Below are 25,172 nucleotides of genomic sequence, written 5' to 3'. Positions count from 1 at the left end.
GTTATAGCAATATTTTTAACATAGAAAATAAATGTAGTCGATAGGTATTGCTATTTCAAATTAGAGTAAAAACTTGATCCGGGAAACAAAATTAGTATTAAAATCGGTGTGCCAAGATGTCCATTTGATCAAAATGTGCAGCTATTAGGATCAAAATGTGCAGTTGATGACAGTGGTTAGTCCATTTGATGATCATACACAGGTTAGATCTTCATTTGTTGACAGTGAACAAGAAATCTGATTAAGCACACTCACATTCAGACATTGTAATTAAAAAATCTGGTTTAACACATACGCATGATCAAAATCAGTTTAAACACCCCTATCAGTCCCTTCTCTTATGGTTGCTGCTGATATGACTATTAGCAGCAGTAGCTAACAACAGCAAACAGTTTAAACAGGTTGTTGACAGCAGGTTAATGCTTAAACAAAATCAGTTGAAACTGGTTATGAAACAAAATCAGTTTAAACAGGTTGTTGACAGCAAACAACTGCCCAATCTATCCTTATATACTGATTAGCAGCAGCTAATAACAGCAAACAACTGCCCTAACAACTGATTAACAAACTTATTACAAAAATGACACTATGTAGAAATTACAGATCTGCTGATCAATCTGATTAACAGGACTTATGCCCTAACATTTGTATGATCATATATAGACTAACCACTGTCAACAAATGAAGATCTAACCTGTGTATGATCATCAAATGGACTAACCACTGTCATCAACTGCACATTTTGATCCTAATAGCTGCACATTTTGATCAAATGGACATCTAACCACTGTCATCAACTGCACATATTCAACAACTAACATGCTGCACATTTTGATCAAATGGACAAAATGTAATCCTAATCAAACATCAAAACATCAAACATCAAACTTCTGGGATTAAACAACATTTTATCAACATACAAAATGATGATTGTCTAACTTGCTAAGCTGCTGCAAATGTTATCCTACTTCAAAGTTAAGTTAACCTACCAAATACACATTACTATTCCTACATAACTACTAACTTATCATCCGCTCAACTCTCCGGTGGATAATGGAAGTTAAGGACAGGCTTACCAAACATGGAGACCACCAGGTGGAACACCACTGATGAGCTTGATAGGCACATCGTCAGGTCAATTGTAAAAAAAAACACCAAACATCACAAAACTAACATGGAAATCAGATTCAATCAAACTAACAGTGAACCAAATCCGACCCTGTTTAACATGAGACTCAATCAGACACAAATCCGACCCTAACCCTGTTTATAACATGATAGTAACTAACAGTGAACCAAACCCGACCCTGATTAACTAACATTGGGCGATTGTACCTGTGGTGTGGCGGATGACATAGCGGATCAACCAACACACAACCGACATTGTAAGGCCTGAATGAGGTGTGAACGGAGGAGGTGGTGTCGCCGGAGAAGCCTGATCGCAGGAGAAGGTGTGCCGCCGGAGAAGCCTGATCGCCGGAGAAGGAAGGATCGATTGTAGGAGGATGGTGGGAAGGTGGGGGGGGGGGTAAATATGCTTTCATATGTTACTTATAGGGTGTTGTAATGAAGAAGCTTCACAATGGTTTGCAAAATTACCTATTTACCCTTTGACCCTCACCTTGTTATGTTGACTGTTAAGCAAACTTGACATCGGGGGGGGGGGGGGTAAACTTGCGACATAACATCAACGTTGGGGGGGGGGGGGTAAATTGCAATTATTTCGTTAGGGGGGGGGTTAGAGTGCCAATTGGCCTAAACCCCACAGGGTAAAATTGTAGTTTACTCTATTATTTATTATGGTTGATGTAGTATAATAAATTACCACATGACATTTTGATAAAATCCTTTATTATGAGAGAATGTCATGTGAGATTAACGAGACTTTTTTTTTATTAGTATTAGTATTAGATTAGATTTTAAATTTAGTATTAATTTGGTTAAAAGGATACATTTTGTAAAGAGTAAATTGGCAAAATCGTCCCTGAGGTTTGGGCATGTTTATCATTTTCATCCAAAACAATATTTTTGTACCATATAGTCTTTCACTTTTGGGATTTTTTGCCATTTTCATCCAAACGTCTAACTTTTTTTTTTTTTTTTTTTGCCAAAACCGCCCATGAGATTTGTGATTTTTTGCCATTTTCATCTAAATGTTTGATAGAAAAATAAAACAAATTAGACGTTTGGATAAAAAAGACAAAAAATCCCCTGAGATTTGTGATTTTTTGCTATTTTCATCCAAAGGTTTGATAGAAAAAATAAAGCAAATTAGACGTTTGGATGAAATGGCAAAAAAAATCACAAAAGTGAAGGACTATATTATACAAAAAAAGTTGTTTTAGATGAAACTGGCTAACACACCCAAACCTCAAGGACTATTTTGGCAATTTACTCTTTTATAAAACTAATTTAATAAGAATACAACTTTAAAACTAACGATAGTAATATGAGTAAAATGCACGGATAGTTCCTGTGGTTTGGTGAAATTTCACCTTTAGTCCCCAACTTTTCAGAATTACACTCATAGTCCCTGTGGTTTGACAAGTTGTTACTCGGATAGTCTCTAAAGCGGATGAAGGTTACTCGGATAGTCCCTGTGGTTTGACAAGTTGTTGCTCGGATAGTCCCTGTAGATTTATAAAGATACTTATGATCAAACAATAACTTGTAATCGTATGTAATATAATAAATTATTGAAATGATTGTTGTTATAGCAGTATTTTTAACATAGAAAATAAATGTCGTCGATAGGTATTGCTATTTCAAATTAGAGTAAAAACTTGATCCGGGAAACAAAATTAGTATTAAAATCGGTGTGCCAAGAACCAGTTATGTCAAATCGACTCGTCGGTTTAGGAAATAGGAATGGTTTGTAAACCTGTACTTTGAAGCCGGTTTGAAATTGGTAAAACCCGAACTGGACGTCTGAACGTGTTAAAGCCTAAAACTAAACCAATTGGTCGAACCTCAGCTAAACGCCTAAACCTATTAAAGCCCGAAACTGAACCAACCTCCCTAGGGCTGTAAACGAACCGAACGAACACGAACTAGGCTTTGTTCGTGTTCGTTCGTTAAGGAAATAAATGTGTTCACGAACGGTTCACGAACACTTACCGAACGAGATTTTATGTTCGTGTTCGTTCACTAAAGAAATGAGCATGTTCGCGAACGGTTCACGAACACAAACGAATACAAATAAATTTGGCGAACGCGACGAAGGATAAAGATAGATGGCCCAGAGAGTAGCACTCGAACTTGAATCCCTTATTGTGGAATTAACGGAGGTCGATCGTATTCGCCAATGTAAATAATGAGAAATGAAATGGAAATGATGTATAAACAAGGTGAAAGTGGGTTTCCTAGTTTAATTGTTAGCGTAATAAAATAAGTAAAAGTTTAATAATATAAAAAGTACAAATAAAATATAAGAAAGTACAAAGATCTTCAATTAAAATACAAACATACGAACATAAACGAACACAAATCAACCAATGTTCACGAACACGTTCACGAACACCTTACCGAACGTTCACGAACACAATCGAACGAACGAGATCTCTGTTCATGTTCGTTCATTTAACTAATCGAACGAAAATTCTTGTTCATGTTCGTTCGTTTATTAAACGAACGAACATAAACGAACTTCCCCCCGAACGGTTCACGAACTGTTCGCTGAACGTTCGGTTCGTTTACAGCCCTAAACCTCCCCCTGAAAACCGGTACCAAATAAAACCAGTTTTGACTAAGTTTGACTCAAACCACTCGAACCGGGCTGTGGAAAAACCCGGTTTGTCCGGTCAAGAAGATTTGTATGGAAGCGCTTAGTGGGCCGGGCCGGACGGCCCAATCCTTCATCTTCTAAAAGCGTGTAAAAGTGTAAAACAAATGTTCGTGTTGCACAAGTCTCCGGTGTTCTTTCCGTCAATCATTCTCCGGAACCATGTCTGCTGAATCTGCTTCCTCAATTTTCAGAAATCAGGTTATAATCTCTCTCAAATTCAGTTTCTGTGCTTCATTAATCTGTAATTCGAACTTATTATTTGCTTCATCTGATGCATTTATGAATTCACGGTGTTTGAGCAGGTCGATTTGCTCGATTTCATCGACTGGACCGGAGTTGAATGCCTCAATCAGAACACTAGTCATCCTATGCCTAATGCTCTCAAACAGGTTCGTTTCAATTTCATTTGTTTTGAAACTAAACTCTGATTATTTTACTGATTCATAGTATGCTTTTGTTGATCCTACGATAGATTTTGAAGATTTAGACCTAGTTTTATTCAGATTTGACATAGAGATCTTGTTTAGTGGAACTTTTGAATGATTTTATTTTAGTGTTTTTTGTGTATATGTGTGTACTAAGGACCTAAGGTTTAGGTATTACTTATTAGCATTTTGGTGGACTGGTGTTGTGTTTTTGATTTCTTTTTTGTTTCTCTTAGTTTGTAAGAGAGTACAGGTGGCAAAGTACACTTGAAACGATTGATGTCATAATGTTAATTGCGTATGAACTATTGAGTATTGATTGGGCAGAGCCTAGGGTTTATCATAGGCTACTTAAGATGAGAAATACATTAGCTTCTACTTTTTTTGGGCTTGGTGAGTTTAACGTTTGATAGTTGCAATTTGTCTACATATTCGTCTTTCATTTGTTGCATGCGTGCCAATTTCACGGCTAAGTAATGCCGTTCCTCTTTTAAAAAGAAATTAGCCCTCTTAATGTTATTTTAGGGAGGTTACACTCACGAGCTTTTGCATAGAGTAAGAAACTCTCTATAGAACTGACGTGTTAAAAGTAAACGTGTGAAGTACAATTAAAAATGAGGTTGTAGGTATCATGCTAAGAAACCCTAGAAATCACCGTGTTCAAACCAAAGCACTGATAGGAGTGATTTTTCACTTATTAGAAGATAAAAAATACTACAAAGAAACTAGCATAACATAAATCACGGACCACAAGTAAGCATTCACCTAAAAACCCGAAGTTTATGATATAATAGCTAGAACTAAAGGACTTCCTAAAAGAGCATATGATAAATAAATACATACCTATAAAATCTCTCATGACATGGAAATATGGAATGATTGATTTCTATCATCTTTCTCTTTAAAGACGGAGACTCTTTTGGCACAGGTGTTACGATTGTATGAGTTATCAATATGATAGATTAATGACGTGCAATTCTTTTAAAGTTTGGAGTTTAAAAGTTCGACTTGAATGAATGAGAGATACACATCAGCAGGAACTGACAAATCTCTTTGTTTGAAATTAACCTGTTCACAATAGCTGTTGTGAACAAATTACTGGTGATGCTCCGCCCCATACAAGAGAATCTTGCTTCAATTTAGTACAATAAGCTTGTGTTGATACTTGATAAGTGTGTGTGAATGTGAGTCTTAGACTCTTAGTTTTCATTAGGCCCCAAAAGTTTCCCCTACTTGTAAAGTGAGAAATATTTGTGTATGTGTTTTCTGGTTTCATGATCTTCTCAGTTTTGAATGTTTTGGTTTGTGTAACAGGGTTATAGAGAAGACGAGGGTCTAAATCTGGAGAGTGATGCAGATGAGCAACTATTGATCTATATACCATTCACTCAAGTTATCAAACTGCATTCTATTGTCATTAAAGGACCCGAGGAGGAAGGTAAATATTTCTAGCCTCTTTATCAGTACAATTGCAGTTTGCAGCATGATTGGTTGTATTACGTATCTGTCTGGTTATGTACATGCAATAATGATATAATGGAACTATGGAAGGTAATGTAGGCAATAGAGAAACTTTGTTATATGTAAGATAGTGTGTCTCAGTCTGACTATGCCCAAACATTGCAAGTGGTTTACCGTAGTTTAGTCAAAGAAGGCTAATAATTGTAGCCAGCTGTTGGTCAATGGTCATTATAGCAGATGGTGCTGCAGTATTATAATTGACTAATTGTCACCTTCAAAGCCAAAATATAAAAAGAAAATATATATAGGGCAGGTTAAGGTCCCTTATTTTTCTGTTAGACTTGTCCCAGCCTTTTTGTCTGCTGAATTACTTATGTTTTTCTTCTTAGTTAATATATACGGGTTTTAGCCAATGGAAAGTCCTTACATGTTCATCAAACTTGACCTATCATCTCTACTGTACGATTTCTTCTCATTCATATATCAGTTTTAGCAAAAAAAAAAAAAAAAAAAATCTTCACATATGAGAGTGAATATTTATAATTTTGAGAAGGATAACCAAATCCCTGTTCTCATAGCTGCCACCAAAAGGTTTTATATCTTGGCTGTTGGCTTTGACAAATTGTGTTTAATTTTAACTACATTCTATGTTCCTGTCTTTTATATTGTTTTACATGGGTTCATATAATCATATTCACTGTTCAAACCCTGAACTAGCACTGTGTTTTTTTAGCAGCTTTTGTGCATGTTTGAGCCTCTAACAGCACTTGACAGCGACCTTTGATGTTTTTTATTGTTGTGATGGAATCTTTATTGTTACTTTGTTAGGTCTATCTATGTCTCATATACACAAACACACACACACATATGTTAGGAACCATAATATATCAATGGATGGCTGAGATCTAAGACAGTTGTCTTTTCCACTCCATGAGTCGTGACCATCCCCTCCGTGTCCGCAGCATGATTGTAGCCAAAAAGCTGTTTCTTTGGTTCCTGATTATCTAATGGTATTCATTGTACCGACCCCTATATATGTAGAACCGTGTTCGTGTGTGTATGTATGTGTATATATTGCCATATGTGTAGTCATGAAAATTAGCCCGCACATAGAACCAAATTGGTTCTTCCACACTATAACCTCAATAGGTTTTGTAATTGTCATTGGTTGGTTGATACTTGATTTAAAGTTAGTGCACCAGGGCCAGGCTCAAGCGGCCAATCTGATCAATAAGATAATACCTGTTGTCCACAATCGATCTCACTAATATCTTGTTAACATTTCTAGTGGCCAATCAGAGAAATAAGGAACCTAACCTTTTTTATTAGGGGAAAGTCGGAAACAATGTGCTTTTTTTGCCATATCTAAATATAGAAAGTTTTGCATTCTTGGGAGTATTGAACTCACATCTTACACGTGCAAACTACACGATTGTAATAAAGATGTATGTAGAAGTACCAGCTAAATTTGGAATGCTGAAAATCTGTTAAATAATAGAAATTCTTTTGTTCATCTATAAAGTAGCAGTTTATTAACGTTAGCTAGTGCGTAATGTTTTATCATCTAGTCTAGTCAGTAATAAATGATAAACGATAAAGATAGATATGGCCTAAAAGTGTGACAACACAGAAGATGGTAAGGAAATTTGAGACAACTCGTAACATATTAATATATGCTTTTGTCTAACATCCATATAAACGTGTAAAATTTTCATGTAAATGTTAGTGGGAGCCCACTCTTATGGTTTATTCCTGTCGCGAGTAGCATACTATTCACGAACACAGTGGACTAGCACATGGGTTTGTTCAAAGCACACATTGTGAACTCAGGCTGAGCACGTACACACACGTTTGACTGGTTGAGGCTGATTATTAGTTCATGGAGGAACAGATAGCAATGTGAAAGAATTTATAAATTAAATTAGAAATAAAACCATAAAGCGTCTATTAACAGACTTCTGAATCCAAAAGTTATCAAACAACTAAAACTTGTAAATGTTATGAGTTCTTGATGACTTAGAATTAGAACAATAGGATAGACGTAAACATAAAATGATAACGTTTGAAAATAAAATGCATAGATAGTATGTCTCATCAGGGGTTCTTAATTCACCTCATAGCATCATATCACATATGCTACACATTCTGTTCAACAGTGGGTATGCAATTCTCCAGAATAAAGTATATCTATTTCTATATATTTCTGGTTGCCCGCTTCCTTTTGTTATTGAAGCTACTTGCATTATTATCATTATCTTTTTACTAATATTTTTTTTTTGTTGAAACTCAAATTTAGTTAGATATAATGCTGTAAAGCTATTGTAAATCTGTTGGACCTTACGCTGATCTTTATTCAATTTGTAGGTCCTCAAACCGTTAAGCTTTATACAAACAAGGATCACATGGGATTTAGGTAACTTAAAAATATATTTAATCATTCTCCTCCTGTTTCATTTATCATATGTAGTCGGTGATTGCAATGGCTACGTGTGATGCAGTAACGTTAGCGACTACCCTCCTAGTGATACACTTACTTTATCCCCTGAGAATCTCCAGGTACCCCACATGCTTTCTTATTCGTTTATTTCTTTATGTAATTAACTAGTTGGTGGCCCGCCCGCGTTGCGGGGCGATTACCGAATAATGAGCGAGTGTTAGTCAGCTCATTGACACGAAAAACAATTAAATCGAGTCAACCAATTAAAACAAAGCACTTTTATAGTTTTGATAAAAAAACTAAAACAACGGCGATATTGTAATTTTTAACTGAGGGAAAGTTGTATTTTTTTGACTGGGGTAAAATCGTAATTTGACAAAAGCTAAAGTAATGGCAGTACTGTAAATTTGAACCTGGGGCAAAATTGTAAATTTTCACATGAGGAAATTCGTAATTTTTAACTTGGGCTAACACACGTAATACAAATTTGAACTAAGGACACAATCATAATTTTAAGCTAGAGGCAAAAGCACAATTTTATTTTGAACCGAGGGAAAAATCGTAATTTTGAGTTGGGGGTAAAAACATAATTTTATTTTGAACTGGGGAAAAAACGTAATTTTGAATTGAGGGCGAAATCACAATTTTTAAACGGGGAAAAATCACATTTTTGAACAGAGGGCAAAATCGTAATTTTTAAGTGGGGGCAAAAACAAAATTTTATTTTGAACTGGGGGCAAAAAGGTAATTCTGAGCTGAGGGCAAAACCACAATTTTATTTTGAATGGAGGGAAAAATCGTAATTTTGAGCTGGGGACAAAAGCGTAATTTTATTTTGAGCTGGGGGCAAAACCGTAATTTTAGGGAGGGACAAAAACGTGATTTTAGAATGGATATAAAATAATAAACTGGTTGGTCCAATGGGAGAGTGCCAGGCGAAGTCGTAATTTTTGAATTGAGGGCAAGAGCGTAATTTTGAGATGGGGACAAAAAGCGTAATTTTATTTTGAGCTGAGGGCGAAAACGTAATTTTTTTTTTGATCTGGGGGCAAAAACGTAATTTGAAAATGGATATAAAACAATAAACATGTTGGTCTAATGGGGGAGTGCCAGGCAGCTGCCTGGCACTATTCCCCCATTTGAGCTGCCTGGCACTATTCCCCCATTTGGGTTTTGTATATGTAGGAAATGAATGTGTTATTTATTTGTTTTTTGTTTTACAATTGTCCTGGTTCTGTTTTATTTTCAGGGAAAGCCGGTTGTGTTGAAGTATGTTAAGTTTCAAAACGTCCGCAGCTTGACGATATTCATCGAGGACAATCAATCTGGCTCTGATATCACAAAAGTCCAAAAGATTATTCTGCAAGGAACCACGTAAGTTTTTCATGCTCTCTCTCTTTTTTTTAGTTTCATCATGCGTGCATGTTTTATACCCCTTCACGTGCTCTTAAAAGATCGCATTACAGTGATTATGTGATATCATATTGTTTGTATGCACTCGGGTGTTTGAAATTGTAAAATCATATATTTGAGTGTGCATCAATTAACAGATAAAACGACCAATAAAGGACATGTAGGTAATTTTTGTTTACCCTTAGTCATCCAAACAGTAAAAACTGATTATTGCAAAAAGGCGGGCACCTTATTTTTCCACTAGAAACAGGGCCGGCCCTGAGAATTCATGTACCCTGTTCGAGCTCGAAAAAACGTGCCCTTAGGCCTTAAGGCCCTTAACGAGATTAGGTATTGGGAGGTCTAAATCTAATGACAATGGGCTAATAACTAATCTAAATTTTAAAAATAGTTTTGTAAGTGAGCCTATGTTGGTGTTTGTATGGGTATACCCTATTAATTTATTTTTTTAGATATACATATCATTTTTTTTAAATTACGTGCCCTTTGAAATATCGGGCTCTGGCCGGTGGTCCTCCCCGCCCACCCTCAGGGCCGGCCATGACTAGAAATATGGGAGTTAAATGTTTAAAAGAAAGATTGTTGCTGCTACAAAAATTAGTGATTATAATCATAATCTTTATTGAGATGTCTGCACTGCAGAGTCGAAACGACAGATATGAAGGGCTTGAAGAAGATCGAAGAGCATTGATGAAGCGGGTTATTCGAACTGGTTTACTGTCCTGACTCTTTTGCTTTAATGGCATGTAATGCAAGTCATAGATTTGGGTCTACCATTACAAACATGTGTATAATAAGGTCATGCACATTCTTTGTGGCATTTGCTTTGTATTCTAGCACTTTGTTTTCGAGACCACTTCTTTTTAAAGTAGTGATTGGATTCCTCAGGTTATCGTTGTTAACTACTTGGGGGGTTTTCGGTTTTACATAGTTTTATTTTAAGGATTAAAATTTTGTTAAAGGTTTTAAAATTTTAAGGAAAAATGAATTTGAAACTGAAATTTGTTAAAAGGAATTTCAGTTTGTCAAAAGAAATCGACAATGTTCCTCTTTGGCTTGTGATTTTGTTAAAAAAGTTGGAACACATTTGTGTTGTGGTAGTGGGTTGCTGATGGTTTTTGTGGGAGTGGGTGGCGGGTGTGGTGGTGGTGATGGCAATGGTGACAACTATGGGGTGGTTATAAGGATGGACGTGGTGGAGACATGTGATGTATTATACATACTCGTTTTTATACCTAGCAAAACGAGAATTTTAGGAGCATGACTATGTGATGTATTATACATGTCGTTTTTATACCTAGCAAACGGGAAGGTGGGGTTGGTAAGGAACGAGTTTGACAAAAAGTGGGTACTAGTAAAAATGAGTCGTTACAAAAAAAAAGACGTATGCAAACGTTACAAACATGTATCTTGTGCCATTGTTAATGACTCGTATCCTCGTTCTGATCAAAAGACCTAAAACATCGGTTTGTAATTCGGAAAAAAACTTAACTCCGATAAGATATTTTAACGGCGGACTATTTTACAAAAAAAAATTGACCAGTTTGGATAATTATCGGCCAATAATTGACTTGAAATTATTATCTGCCAAACTGAGTTAGGTGGGATTATTTATTTCCAATTTGCTTAAGAGAAAAAAAAATTGTATATTTCTTAGGGTTGCATTTAGTTACTTATAACTTGAAAGGACTAAAGTTGTTCAATTTAATATACAAAAGGGATGCATTAATTCAGATTAGATAACTGAAGGGGCCAAATGAAAAAAAAAAAAATACAGAAGTGAGTGAAGCGGCATCAGTATAGAGACAAAACACTTCCAGTATCTTCTTCGTAGTAAACCCTTGTCCACAATTTGGGCTCAACAATTATCTCTAATGGCGAATCCAAAGAAGGTTTTGATGATATGTGGCGATTACATGGAAGACTCTGAGGTTTCTTCTGCTTATTTTCATTCTTAATTTTAACTTTTACTTTCGCCGATATAGAAAACACCTAGTTAATAGTTTTCTATGTTTGCTTCGATTATGTGATTGAATCGTTACTAAGTATTGTTCGATAGGAGTTCGATTATGTGATTGAATTGTTAATATGTAATTTTCGGTGTGGAGTTTGATTATGTAATTGAATCGTTATCATGTAATTGATTATGTGATTGAATCGTTAATAAGTATTGTTCGATAGGAGTTTGATTATGTGATTGAATTGTTAATATGTAATTTTCGGTGTGGAGTTTGATTATGTAATTGAATCGTTATCATGTAATTGATTATGTGATTGAATCGTTAATAAGTAATGTTCTATGCGGAGTTTGATTATGTGATTGAATCGTTGACACTTTCGGTGTGGAGTTTGATTATGTGATTGAATTGTTAACATGTAATTTTTGATGTGGAGTTTGATTATGTGATTATATTGTTAATGTGTAATTTTCGATGTTGAGTTTAATATATGTTTGTTTATGTGATTGAATTGTAAATATCTAGTTTTCAATGTGGAGTTTGATTATGTGATTGTATTTGTTAATATGTAATGTTCGGTGTGGAGTTTGATTATGTGATTGAATCGTTAACATGTACTTTTCGTTGTGGAGTTTGATCATGTGATTGAATCGTTAACATGTGATGTTCTATGTGGAGTTTGATTTTGTGATTGACTCGTTAACGTGTAGTTCTTGGTTTAAAAAAGCGAGCTTAAAGCGTGAGGCGATGAAGCGCTAGGGTTGTCGCTTTTTTTACTCTGAGGCGACAAATCACGTGAAGCGTTTTGAATCGCGCTTTAAGCCCGAAGCGCCATTGGTTTGAAGCGACGCTTCAACCCAATCAGCTCAGATTTAGGTTTTTAATTTAGGCCCAATAGTCTCTAATAGGGTTTAATTGACCCCTAAAAAAGGAATGTTAGTAAACATCTTCAGCCGCTCCCTCCCTCTTCTCCATCGATTCTTCATACTTTCTCCAATAATCGACTTTAGTTTATGTTTTAATTATGTTTTTTATGTGTTAAGTATGTTTTGTAATCATGTTTTTGTGTTTATTATTGATTAACAAGTAGAATATGTCATATTGATGTGTACAAATATTTTTTTATATATATTTTTTTTTATTTTGAGCGCTTCGTGCTTGAAGCTTTGCTTAAAGCTTTTGGAACCAAAACGCTTCGGAGTGCCTCGCGCTTTTTTAAACCAAGGTGTAGTTTGATTATGTGATTGAATTGTTAATATGTAGTTTTAGGTATGGAGTTGGATTATGTGATTGTCTGTTAACTTGTGATTTTTGGAGTGGAGTTTGATTATGTTATTGAATTGTTAACATGTAATGTTCGATGTGGAGTTTAATTTTGTGATTGAATCATCAACATGTAATGTTTGGTGTGTAGTTTCATTATGTGATTGAATTGTTAACATATAATCTTCGATGTGTATTTTGATTATGTGATTTAATCTGTTAGTTGTGGAGTTTGATTTCCTATTGAATTGTTTCGATTGTGCAGGCGATGGTTCCGTTTCAGGCATTGCAAGCTTACGGATTATCCGTCGATGCTGTTTGCCCTGGTAAAAAGTCCGGCGATATTTGTCGCACTGCTATTCATCAGGGTTCTCCTCACCAGGTCCTTGTTTCACACAACTTTTACAAATTGTAATTTGCAGTTGGTAATAATGTGCATGTTCAGGTCTTTTTTTGCAGAATATTTGAGTTAAAGTTGCTATTTGTCGGTCATCTTACTTGTTATTTATAGAAACTAATAGGTTTAATGTTACTCGGAAAATCCATATATCAATTTCTGAGATTCACGTACTTATATAGGAGTGGGATTACTGATTTAACCTTACCACTGTTAAAGAATTAAGTTCGGTATTACGCAGACATATTCCGAGTCGCGTGGTCACAACTTCACTCTCAATGCCACGTTTGATGAAATTGACGCAAACACATATGACGGATTGGTTCTACCAGGAGGACGTGCTCCAGAATATCTCGCTATGAATGAATCAGTTCTTAACCTGGTCACACATTTTGCAAAATCTGGAAAACCCATTGCCTCCATTTGTCATGGGCAACTTATATTGGCGGCTGCTGCTGCTAAAGCTGATGTAATAAAAGGTCGAAAAGTTACAGCATATGCGACTGTGGGACCCGTGCTTGCTGCTGCTGGTGCTCATTGGGTACACCCCGAGACATTGGCATCATGTACCGTTGATGGAAATCTAATTACTGCAGCTAGTTACGTTGGTCACCCCGAGTTTATCCGTCATTTCATCAAGGCATTAGGAGCTACTGTAGTTGGTTCCAACAAACGCATTCTATTCCTCTGTGGGGTAACTCTCGATTCCTTATGCAATGTGCAATTGTTTTCCAATATATCTGTATTTTTAGCTACTGATTTCATCTTTATATGCCAAATTTAGCCCTCTAAACGTCTTTTTTCTTTTTGCCTTGTGATTAAGTCCCTACGCTATTTTTCTCTCATTAATGTATCTAATAGTTCTTTACTGGTAATTGTTTTTACGATTTAAGATATTGTTGAATTGGCTTCCAAGTCATGCAAAAATGATGATATGGACAGAATTTATGATTAAATATGCTGATATGGATATTTTGACTTTCTTGTATTTTGTCCGCATTCTATTTCTGTTATAAGAAGACAAACATATACTTTCATAGTTTCATCATTCGTTATGCTATAGTGATCTTTATAACTCTATAGACCAGTGCTTGTGTAGAAAAATGTAATAATATTAACACTTCTGAAGGGAACTGGTTACATTGGGTAGGTGAATGGGGGTGATCAAATTCAGCGATGTCTAAGTTTTAAATATTTTATTTATCTTTTATTTTTTATTTTTTTATTACTTACTTTATTCAAGATTTTTAGGAATATTTCTAACCAGGAGTTGTCTTAACTCTAGATTTAGGAGAAAATATATTAACTAACAGTTGTTTTAGGTTTTTTTAATGATTTGTTGAGTCTATTCTGAAGGCATCCTTCTGTGTTTTTACTTTTAGGCAATCTTTCAATCAATTGAAGTTTCAGTTTATCTAGAAGATATTTCACTGTTTCACCGTGTTACAGTGTGTTCAATATCTTGGTGTATTGTGTATGCAATTCTCCTGTTCACAAAGTGTCTGTTAGCTAATTCTCTAGCTGTCCTACTCGAGGTGGTATTGGTCTATCAGAGTAAGAACGATTTTGATGTGGTTGGCCCCCAAAGTAGGTAATTTGGCTCATTGCGGAATATAGGCCGATATTTCAATCTTCTCAGAACCTTTACACGTCGAAGACTTTCTTGATTGGGTTTCTGAAACCGAAAAATTACTTTGAACCACTTGTGAGTCGTGCCAGAGCCGTTCCTGAAAACTCTTGAAAAAATTTAGGCCTCGGGCGAGGAAAAGAATTGGGCCCAAAATTATGGTTAAGGGTAAATGAATTACAAAAATAAAAACTTAGTGATGGAGCAAAGACTCGAACTTGAGACCTTTACATTATTTTGAGATGGTTTTTGCCACTACACTACCAATATTTTTTTGCATAATAAACGGATGAATATACTGAATATATAATTTAATAAATATATACAAGCTTATAAAGACTTTTCGGGCCCTTTGAAATTTTGGGCCTCGGGCGTCGGCACGGGTTTGCCGGGCCAGAGCCGGCCCTGAGTCGTGCGGCTCGTACCCTGAAGAGAGCAAGTATATTATGTTGTTTACAAGCTCAACAGAGTGGCTTGTGTTTGGGGGACAACCTTCAAATGGGCCGATGCCGCCAACGAAACAAACCGTTCTGAATTTGGCTAAACCCGAGGTGTTTAATTCTTTTGGTGTTTCTTGTGCTGATCGGAACATACCCTTTGTTCGTTGTAACCCTTTATTTCGTATATCAGAATTGCTAATAATCCTCTTGAAGTCTTGAACCATAGCAGCGTAAGCCAAAGAACTTATACAACTCGCATCTTGAAATCATATAAAGTAGTCTACTACATAACAAGTGGCCACGTTAACAACGATCTTTGTTTAGATATTCAGGAATCCTCTGAAAACGTGGATACTTGATGAAGCGGCCCGACTGGCCGACTAGCAGTGAAAAGGGAGCAAACACTCATGGAAGAAGAAAAAATAGGCGCCCCCATGCTGATTTACATAATAGACTCGAATCGAATCTTGTTTTAAAGAATCAAATTATGTGGCGATACTTTAGGCGGGTCTTTATGATGCAATTAGGGCCGGTTCGGGCCCTGGGCCAGTTAATTATGGAGTGTGGCCTGTTCGTGATGCAGGAAGCAGTAGCGGCGCAATTGAAGGCCCAATTGAAGGCCCGGGTTGAGGCTGAACAGGGCGACTTGGGGTGCAAGCTGGAATCGTTGGTTTATCTTTTATTTAGTTGGTTTATCTTTTGTTTCTGCATGTTTATCTGGTTTTGAAGTTCGTATTTTATCAGGTTTCTTATTCCTAGTTTGGTGCCTATATTGTGGGTGGGTTAGTATAAATAGTTTTTATTTTCTAGTTGAAAAGACAGTTTTTTTATTCTGAATTTTATTGAAAGCCGATTCCAGTTCGTTCTTGTGTTTGTTTGATCCAACTTGGTTGTGAATTGCATCAGTTGGTATCAGAGCACAGAGATCAACTATGGCAGAACGTGGAAGACGTGCTCATCGACAAGATCGTAGAAACGCCGACCGAGGCAACGAAGACTATCGACGCGATCCACGTGACATCGAAGAGATTGCTCGACTGCAGCAACGGATCCGGGATCTGGAATTGCAGCAGGAGCCGCGTTTCGGTGAAGATACGGACACGGACCGGGACATCTGGGATGACGGGACCGGGTACCAAGACTACAACCCTTTTGCTCGACAAGGACTGGGGAACCCCTTCGATCAGCGGGAACCACAGCCCGACCCTCTGCGAAGCTTAGGGATCAAGATTGAAATCCCTGAGTTTGATGGCAAGATGCAACCGGATGAATTCCTTGACTGGCTCCATACGGTCGAGCGGATTTTTGACCTTCGCGACATCCCCGACAGGTTCAAGGTAAAACTAGTAGCTATAAAACTTCGCAAGTATGCTTCATTATGGTGGGAACATGTCAAGAAAAAGAGGTCTCAAGAGGGGCGATCTCGGGTTACAACTTGGGAGAAGATGAGGAAGTTGTTACGTGAGAAATTTTTGCCACCCAACTATCGCCAAGAGGCTTTCTTGGATTATCATAACCATTCCCAACAGTCAACAACTGTTGAGGAATTAATTGCTGATTTTGACAGGTTAAGAATGCGATGCGGTGCGGAGGAAGAAGAAGAACAGGTCATCGCCCGGTTCTTCGGAGCCCTGCGACCAGAGATAGCTGATATTGTCCAACTACAACCTTACTGGACCTTTGCTAATGTTTGTCAATTGGCTTTAAAGGTAGAAAAACAACTCAGATCCAAAGGGAAGATACCTGCGAAGACCAGCCCATTCAAACCCGAGGTGTCGCGCGGCCCAATCAAAGCCGAGGCGCACCGACCTGCTACCAACACCCCCATAGGCAGCCGGTCTGGTCCTGCCAAATCTGAAACAACAGCCAACAATCCCACAGGACCATCTCGAGCACCGCGATGTTTTAAATGTGGAGGGCTAGGACATTTTGCGCGTGAATGCGCCAACACCCAGTTAGTCACCCTCACAGAAGACTCACCACCAGTATATGATACCGAGGATGATCAAGCCGGGAACGAACCAGAAATTATATATCCTGATAGGGGCGAGGCCTTGATTGCTCAGCGGATACTCAGCGTCACACCCGACAAGACCGTTAATGACACACTCTGGCTCCGTAATAACATCTTTAGAACTCGTTGCACCGCCAAGGGTAAAGTATGTACGGTTATTATTGATGGGGGGGAGTTGTGAGAACATGGTAGCGACGACAATGGTGGAAAAATTAGGTCTACAAACCGAGCCTCACCCCGATCCGTATCAGTTAACTTGGTTAAAAAAGGGCAATGTTGTGAAGGTGACTCAACGATGCTTAGTTCAGTTTAGCATTGGCTCTAAATATTCCGATGAGGTGTGGTGCGAAGTCATTCCTATGGACGCATGTCACCTCTTATTGGGACGGCCGTGGCAGTATGATAGGCGGACCTGTCATGATGGTTTCCAAAATACTTACTCGTTCAAAAAAAATGGCGTGAGCATACTGTTGGCTCCTTTGGACACCCGTGAGACTGGAACCGAGGCGTTAGTTCTTAACCGTTCGGCCTTTTTGGACTTTATCCAGACTGCCAAGCCACCTTTCATGCTCGCCCTAGTAATAGCGGAATCTAATCCAGCAGCCTCCAAACCTCCAGCGGAACTACAACCTCTTTTAACCGAATTTGGAGATGTGTTTCCAGAAGAGATACCGGCGGGTCTACCATTAGTTCGGGAAATTCAGCACTGTATTGACCTCATACCTGGTTCGGTCATTCCTAATAAACCCGCGTACCGCATGAACCCGAAAGAGTACGAGGAACTTCACCGCCAAGTTAGTGAATTACTTGAAAAGGGGCTGATTCGTGAAAGTATGAGCCCCTGCGCAGTGCCAGCGCTCCTCGTTCCCAAGGCAAATGGTACGTATCGAATGTGTGTTGATAGTAGGGCCGTCAATAAAATAACTATTAAGTACAGGTTTCCAATACCCCGCTTTGAAGACCTCTTAGATCAGTTACACGGGTCTACGGTGTTTTCTAAAATTGATTTGCGCAGTGGTTATCACCAAATAAGGATGCGACCTGGGGATGAGTGGAAGACAGCTTTTAAAACGAGGGATGGTTTGTACGAGTGGATGGTTATGCCCTTCGGGCTTTCGAATGCACCAAGTACCTTCATGCGCCTCATGAATCATATATTTAAACCTTTAATTGGTCGGTGCGTAGTTGTTTACTTCGATGACATTTTGGTTTTTAGCCCTGATTTGCAGCAACACCTGCTTCATCTCAGGCAGGTTTTCTTAATCTTACGAGACCAAAAGCTTTATGCTAACAGTGAAAAGTGTCATTTCTTGTCCTCCGAGGTATTATTTTTGGGATATCTTATTTCAGGCAACGGAATTCGCATGGACGAATCGAAGATTGAGGCAATCCTTACATGGCCCGCTCCGACTACTTTATTTGAAGTCCGGAGTTTTCACGGGTTAGCATCGTTCTATCGGCGTTTTATTCGTAACTTCAGCGCGATCGTCGCTCCCATCACTGATTGCTTGAAAGGAAAGACATTTCAATGGACGCCCACGGCTGCCAAAGCATTCGACTGCCTAAAAAAATGTGTGACGCAAGCTCCTGTTCTCGCATTACCTAATTTCCAAAAAACGTTCCAGGTTGAGTGTGATGCGTCAGGTTTCGGGGTTGGAGGTGTCCTGAGTCAAGACGGTCGACCCATCGCTTTCTTTAGTGAGAAGCTTAGTGAGGCCAAGCAAAAGTTTAGTACTTATGATAAAGAATTTTACGCCATCGTTCGAAGTTTGGAATATTGGCGCCACTATCTCATCCATGCAGAATTCATTCTTTTTTCAGACCATCAGGCGCTTCGATACATTCAAGGTCAACTCAAGCTCAATCCCCGACATGCTAAATGGGTCGAATTTTTACAAGAATTTTCTTTTGTGATCCGCCATAAATCGGGGGCTACTAATACCGTTGCGGATGCTTTAAGTAGGAGGCGCGCCCTTCTTACTTCACTCCAAGTTCGGGTGGAATGGTTCGATAATTTTTGTGCATTATACCCGGATGACCCAGATTTTGCGGAGCTGTGGAATACGTGTCGTGTCGCTCCAACATTGGGACACTCTCTTCAAGATGGGTTTTTGTTTAAAGGGACACGGTTGTGCGTGCCTAAGTGTTCGTTACGGGATTCGATTATTCTTGAGGGACATCAGGGGGCTTTGGCCGGTCACTTTGGTCGGGATAAAACACTCAAGTTGATTAAGGAGCGGTTTTTTTGGCCAAAGATGGGGGCGGATGTGAACAGAATAGTTGATCGGTGCCATACGTGCCATATCGCAAAAACTCATAAGTCAAATGCTGGTTTATACACGCCGTTACCAGTACCCGAGGGACCATGGGAGGATGTCAGCCTTGATTTCGTTGTTGGTCTGCCCCGGACACAGCGACAGAAGGATTCCATAATGGTGGTAGTCGATCGTTTTTCCAAGATGGCTCATTTTATACCTTGTGCTAAAACTTATGACGCGAGCCAAATAGCACGGTTGTATTTTGAGGAGGTTGTCCGTTTGCATGGTATTCCCAGGTCCTTGACTTCTGATCGGGATGTTAAATTTGTGGGCCATTTCTGGAGAACGTTATGGAAGAAGTTGGGATCCAGTCTTAATTTTAGCAGCTCGCACCATCCACAGAGTGACGGACAAACAGAAGTAACAAACAGGAGTCTGGGAAATTTATTACGAAGTTTGGTGGGGTCTAATCCAAAACAATGGGATCTCGTGTTGGCTCAGGCGGAATTTGCATACAATAGATCCTCTCATCGGTCTACGGGCATGAGTCCGTTCTTAGTTGTGTACGGCCGGAATCCATTTACGCCATTAGATTTAGCTCCGTCTCCAACTGTTGAACATTATAGTGTTGAGGGCGACGAGCGAGCCAACCAAATTAAATCTATTCATGAGCAGGTTCGGAACGCGATTGTCAATCATAACCTTGTGTATCAAAGGAGAGCTAATGAGAAGAGGAAGCAGGTGGTTTTTCAAGCGGGAGACTTAGTGTGGGTGCATCTTAGCAAGGAGCGATTTCCGGGAGGGAAGGCAAGTAAGTTAAATCCGCGGGCTGATGGGCCTTTTCGCGTGCTGGAACGTATCAACGATAATGCTTACAAGATCGAGTTGCCTGGTCATTATAATGTTTCCGCCACATTTAATGTCGCTGACCTTTCTCCTTTTGTTGCTGAGCTGGATGATCCCTTTGACTCGAGGACGAGTCCTTCCGAAGAGGGGGGGAATGATGCAATTAGGGCCGGTTCGGGCCCTGGGCCAGTTAATTATGGAGTGTGGCCTGTTCGTGATGCAGGAAGCAGTAGCGGCGCAATTGAAGGCCCAATTGAAGGCCCGGGTTGAGGCTGAACAGGGCGACTTGGGGTGCAAGCTGGAATCGTTGGTTTATCTTTTATTTAGTTGGTTTATCTTTTGTTTCTGCATGTTTATCTGGTTTTGAAGTTCGTATTTTATCAGGTTTCTTATTCCTAGTTTGGTGCCTATATTGTGGGTGGGTTAGTATAAATAGTTTTTATTTTCTAGTTGAAAAGACAGTTTTTTTATTCTGAATTTTATTGAAAGCCGATTCCAGTTCGTTCTTGTGTTTGTTTGATCCAACTTGGTTGTGAATTGCATCACTTTATGATGTAGGATTATCTACAAGTTAAAAAAGAAGATTATCTTTTAATGGATTAGGATCAAATACAAAGGATCCTAATTGTAAGAAGTGTAAGAAGGATTTATAGAGTGACAAGTGTCCAATAACCTAAAAAAACCCACTACACAAAAAAACCCACTACAAAAAAAAAAAAAAAAAACCTTAAACATCCACCACCACCAAAAACCTAAACCCCCCCCCCCCCCCCCACATCACCCACCCTAAATTTTTTTTTTTTTTTTTTTTTTTTGCCGAGGGGGTGGGGGGTGGGGGTTTAGGTTTTTGGGTGGGGGTGGGTGTTTAGTTTTTTTTTAGGTTTTTGGGGGTTGGGGGGGGGGGGGTTAGGGGGTGGGGTGGGGGTGGGTGTTTAGGTTTTTGGTGGTGATGTAGTGGGTTTAGTTTTAGGTTATTGGACACTTGTCACTCTATAAATCCTTCTTACACTTCTTACAGTTAGAAGCCTTTGTAGAATAACTTGATCCATCTTTTAATATTTATTTTTTTTGAATTTAATCTTTTATTTAGTTTCCTATTAGACTTGTATTCCCAACTATAAAATGGGATCTAGGGTTTATTGTTTATGGAGTTTCTGATTAGTTTGATAAGCAATTGCAAAGCTTTGAGCTTGCAGACTGAATGATTTGAATAAATCATTCTCTTGATTGGCCATTTGATTGCGCTTCTCGAAACTGCATCACTTTAACAATAGCTAGTAGGACATGAGGAGAGTATAATATACCACGAACAACAAACAACTTCGCACTAGCCAAAAAGAGAACTGATAATAATTCATATGCTTGTTCCTTGGTATTTTCGATGTCAACCAACCGGTCAAACTAGAACTGATAATAACTCAAAGTAGGTTCCTTTTACATGCAAGTTTTGATCTGTTGCAGGATTACATGGAAGACTATGAGGTAATGGTTCCTTTTCAGTCCCTTGAAGCTCTTGAATGCTGCTATGTAGATGCGGTTTGTCCCGAAAAGAAAGCGGGTGATACATGCCCTACAGCTGTCCACGATTTCGAGGGGGACCAAACATACAGCGAAAAAACTGGCCATGATTTCACACTAACTGCCAACTTCCACGACGTCGATGCTTCAACTTATGATGCTCTTGTCATCCCTGGAGGTCGAGCTCCAGAATATCTCGCACTAGACCCCACGGTCATTAAGCTGGTTAAACATTTTATGGATTCTGGAAAGCCCGTCGCATCCATCTGCCATGGTCAACAGATTCTCTCCGCTGCTGGTGTTCTCAAGGTACATAAAAGGCTCTTGTAGTGTGTGTGTGTATATATAGGGCGGATTCAAACGAGAACCACTATATTTATGAACCAGTTTATTCACCAACAAATAGAGGTGCACAAACCGGGTATTTATAATAACCGGTTCCGGTTATGGAACCGGTTTCGGTTTCTCGTTTTAAGGATTGGAACCGGTTATTGCTATAACTGGTTTGGTTATTTGACCAAAAAACCATACCCTGTGTGCCGGGATCCGGGTAGGGTTCGGTTGCGGTTCTTAAGAAACCGGGTATTAGAATACCCTATTTCGGGTTTTTCAATACTGTATTTCCAAGTTTTTTAGTATCCTATTTTCAGGTTTTTTAATACTCTATTGCGTTTTTATTACCCTATTTTCTCGTCTTTTTGTTTATTATTATTATTGTTATTAAATTTGCATTGTATAATGTAAAAAAAGTAAAATAAATGCACCAACATAAATTTAAAAGATAGTTATTAGAATCATGTATCGGGTATAATCGGTTCCAGTTCTTGTCCGGTTTCGGGTATTAATCGGTTCCGATTCCGGGTTTTGAGATCAAAATGCATACCCTATCTATACCCTACGGGTAGGGTCGGTTTCGGGTATAGAATACCTGAGTATTAAAAAAACCGGTTCCGGATTTTTTTGTGCACCTCTACCAATGAATACATCGCTTGTTGAATTAATACTTATAGTGCCAATACAATATTTCTAGAGCCATTAAAATATTTTTGCATTTGCTAGCAAATACAATGGTTTCTAATGATTCTCAAATAGTTAGTGGTTCTCATTTGAGCCCATCATTATGCGGTTCATTTCAGAATCAATGATATGTTAAGAACCGTGAGAACCGCTTAATGCATTTGTAAAAATGCATTAAGCGGTTCTCGACATATTATTGGTTATGAAACTAACGTGCCGCATTTATATTTAAATGTATATATGTGTGTGTGTATCTATATCTGTACTGCATAATAAAAGAAAACCATGGGGGCACTTGTCAACACATGAGGCCATCCTATTTTTAGTTCTCTCTCATATTTAATTATGATTTATGGATACTTATCCTTTAATTATTAATAGTTTTTATATTATTAACCAAATAAATTAATATAAAATTAATTATGAATTTGTAAATAACCTTATTTTTTCTACTTAAAAGCTTCCATTTAGGTCTCAAAATACACCAAGTTCAAAGTTATCTTCGCTATTTAATAGAATATATAATTGTCGCATCAAAGTACATTTTTTCAAAACATATCTTGATGATTGTATGTGTTAAGAGATTACATTATATTTTATTCAGCCCGTGCAATACACGGGTTTTTAAAGATATAACTTTTTATATTATTAAATATGGAACATTACATTTATTCAACCTGTGTGATAAACGGGATCTTGACCTAGTTATGTTTATATGTATGTAATTATGTATATTATAGCATTCTTTGTTAACTTGTAACTAACCAAGGAACTTCATTGCATTTACCAGGGGAAGAAATGTACTGCATATCCTGCAGTCAAACTAAATGTGGAACTAGGTGGGGCGACCTGGTTAGAACCGGATCCAATAGATCGTTGCTTTACGGATGGAAATCTAGTAACGGGAGCAGCCTGGCCAGGTCATCCTCAGTTCATCGCTCAGTTCATGTCGTTGCTTGGCGTAAAGGTATGTTTCTAGTATGATGTTTGTGTTTTATACATCCTACCTAGGGTATGTTTGTAACCGCAACCACCATACATTTTCTTGTATAAGTAATGTTTGTTGCAACCTTACACCATGATAATAAGTTTCTAATATGGTGAGTTGATCGCAACCAAGCAACCCCCGAGCACTTCTCGTATGCGCTTTCCCTTTATTGTTTCAAAAAGATATGCAGGAACCCACTCGTCTAAGCACATTTTAGTAGAATCGATTATAAGAACATTTGACACTCTACTTAGGACCGCCTCTCCCAAGATACGTTTAAGACTGGTCGCTGAAAACATGTACTTGAAAAATAAAGATGAAGGTGTTACGGTGCAATTTATGTTGAAAATGCTCAAGTCGGGTTCATGGTTTAAAAAAACGTTTGAGGCGTGCGCCTCAAGGCGCGCCTCGAGGCGGAACGACCAAAAAACGAGTCTGAGGCGCGCCTCATGGTGTTTTTAATGTATATGCGCCTCAGAGGGGCTGAGGCGCTAAGAAAGCTGCACCTCAGGTGCGCCTCATGGGAATTTGATAGTTGTTTTTGATGTTTTTGACTTTTTGTGTCAATTTCAAGCATTTCATGTCTTTTTTAAGTGTGTTTTTGATGATTTTGATGAATCTAATGATGAAATCAGTTAGTATTATTATATTTATAATATATATAATTTTTATATTTATTTATTAATACCGCCTCGGCCTTACGCCTCGTGAGACGAAGGGAAAACGCCTCGAAACTCGTTTCCGTTCTTTTAAACCTTGGTCGGGTTAAAGTCGATTTGGATTCTTTTATTAGAGAAAGTCGAAGTCGATATATTTTGTAAATAAGTGAGACGAATAAAATATAGTCGATATATTTTGTAAGGTAGGTTCCGGTACAAATGGGCTTAACATAAGAAGTGAAAGAGAATTTTTTTTCCCATCTTGTTAAGCATGTATTTTAGTCCCATAATCTAAATAATAATAATTTTGTGTATTTAAACTAGTAAAGTAATTATAATTACCAATACACATTTTTTTTACATTTTGCAACTAAACGTCATGCTTTCAAAAAAAACCCTCCACTTTTCATGTTAAGATCCATTTGTATTTGATTTTTACACATGTTTTGTAAATAAGCCGATATATAAAGTCGGTATATTTTACGTTACAAGTTGTACTCGTTTTAAATGATTTCAACTATAATTTCAATTTGTGTTTCAGAATTAATTAGGTGAATTATTATTTTAATAAATATATGCTTTTCAAGACATTTGGTTTAAAAAACGTGTATTACAACTCTTAAAAGGTCATAGCTTTTGTAATTCTATTTAAAAGCATAATTCATAG

The 25,172-nt window shown here is 37.9% G+C and overlaps 2 protein-coding genes across 2 annotated transcripts; both read left to right on the top strand.

The window, feature by feature from the left end:
• The first annotated feature begins 3,842 nt into the window (after window positions 1-3,842).
• On the top strand, window positions 3,843-10,422 carry LOC110912751 (PITH domain-containing protein At3g04780). The gene is made up of 7 exons (XM_022157549.2): window positions 3,843-3,982; window positions 4,087-4,173; window positions 5,524-5,647; window positions 8,035-8,083; window positions 8,169-8,226; window positions 9,357-9,481; window positions 10,163-10,422. Exons 1-7 carry the CDS (start codon window positions 3,944-3,946, stop codon window positions 10,209-10,211), a joined length of 531 nt encoding a protein of 176 aa, XP_022013241.1. The 5' UTR covers window positions 3,843-3,943; the 3' UTR covers window positions 10,212-10,422.
• Window positions 10,423-11,282: 860 nt separating this feature from the next.
• On the top strand, window positions 11,283-23,981 carry LOC110912749 (protein DJ-1 homolog D). The gene is made up of 5 exons (XM_022157548.2): window positions 11,283-11,451; window positions 13,007-13,123; window positions 13,380-13,832; window positions 21,785-22,150; window positions 23,649-23,981. Exons 1-5 carry the CDS (start codon window positions 11,395-11,397, stop codon window positions 23,835-23,837), a joined length of 1,182 nt encoding a protein of 393 aa, XP_022013240.1. The 5' UTR covers window positions 11,283-11,394; the 3' UTR covers window positions 23,838-23,981.
• The last annotated feature ends 1,191 nt before the right edge of the window (window positions 23,982-25,172 follow it).

The sequence above is a fragment of the Helianthus annuus genome, chromosome 15 (assembly GCF_002127325.2).
Source record: "Helianthus annuus cultivar XRQ/B chromosome 15, HanXRQr2.0-SUNRISE, whole genome shotgun sequence".
NCBI classification, from domain to species: Eukaryota; Viridiplantae; Streptophyta; class Magnoliopsida; order Asterales; family Asteraceae; genus Helianthus; species Helianthus annuus.
The sequence above is the reverse complement of the archived record's forward strand: the minus strand, read 5'-3'. Positions and strand labels throughout refer to the sequence as shown.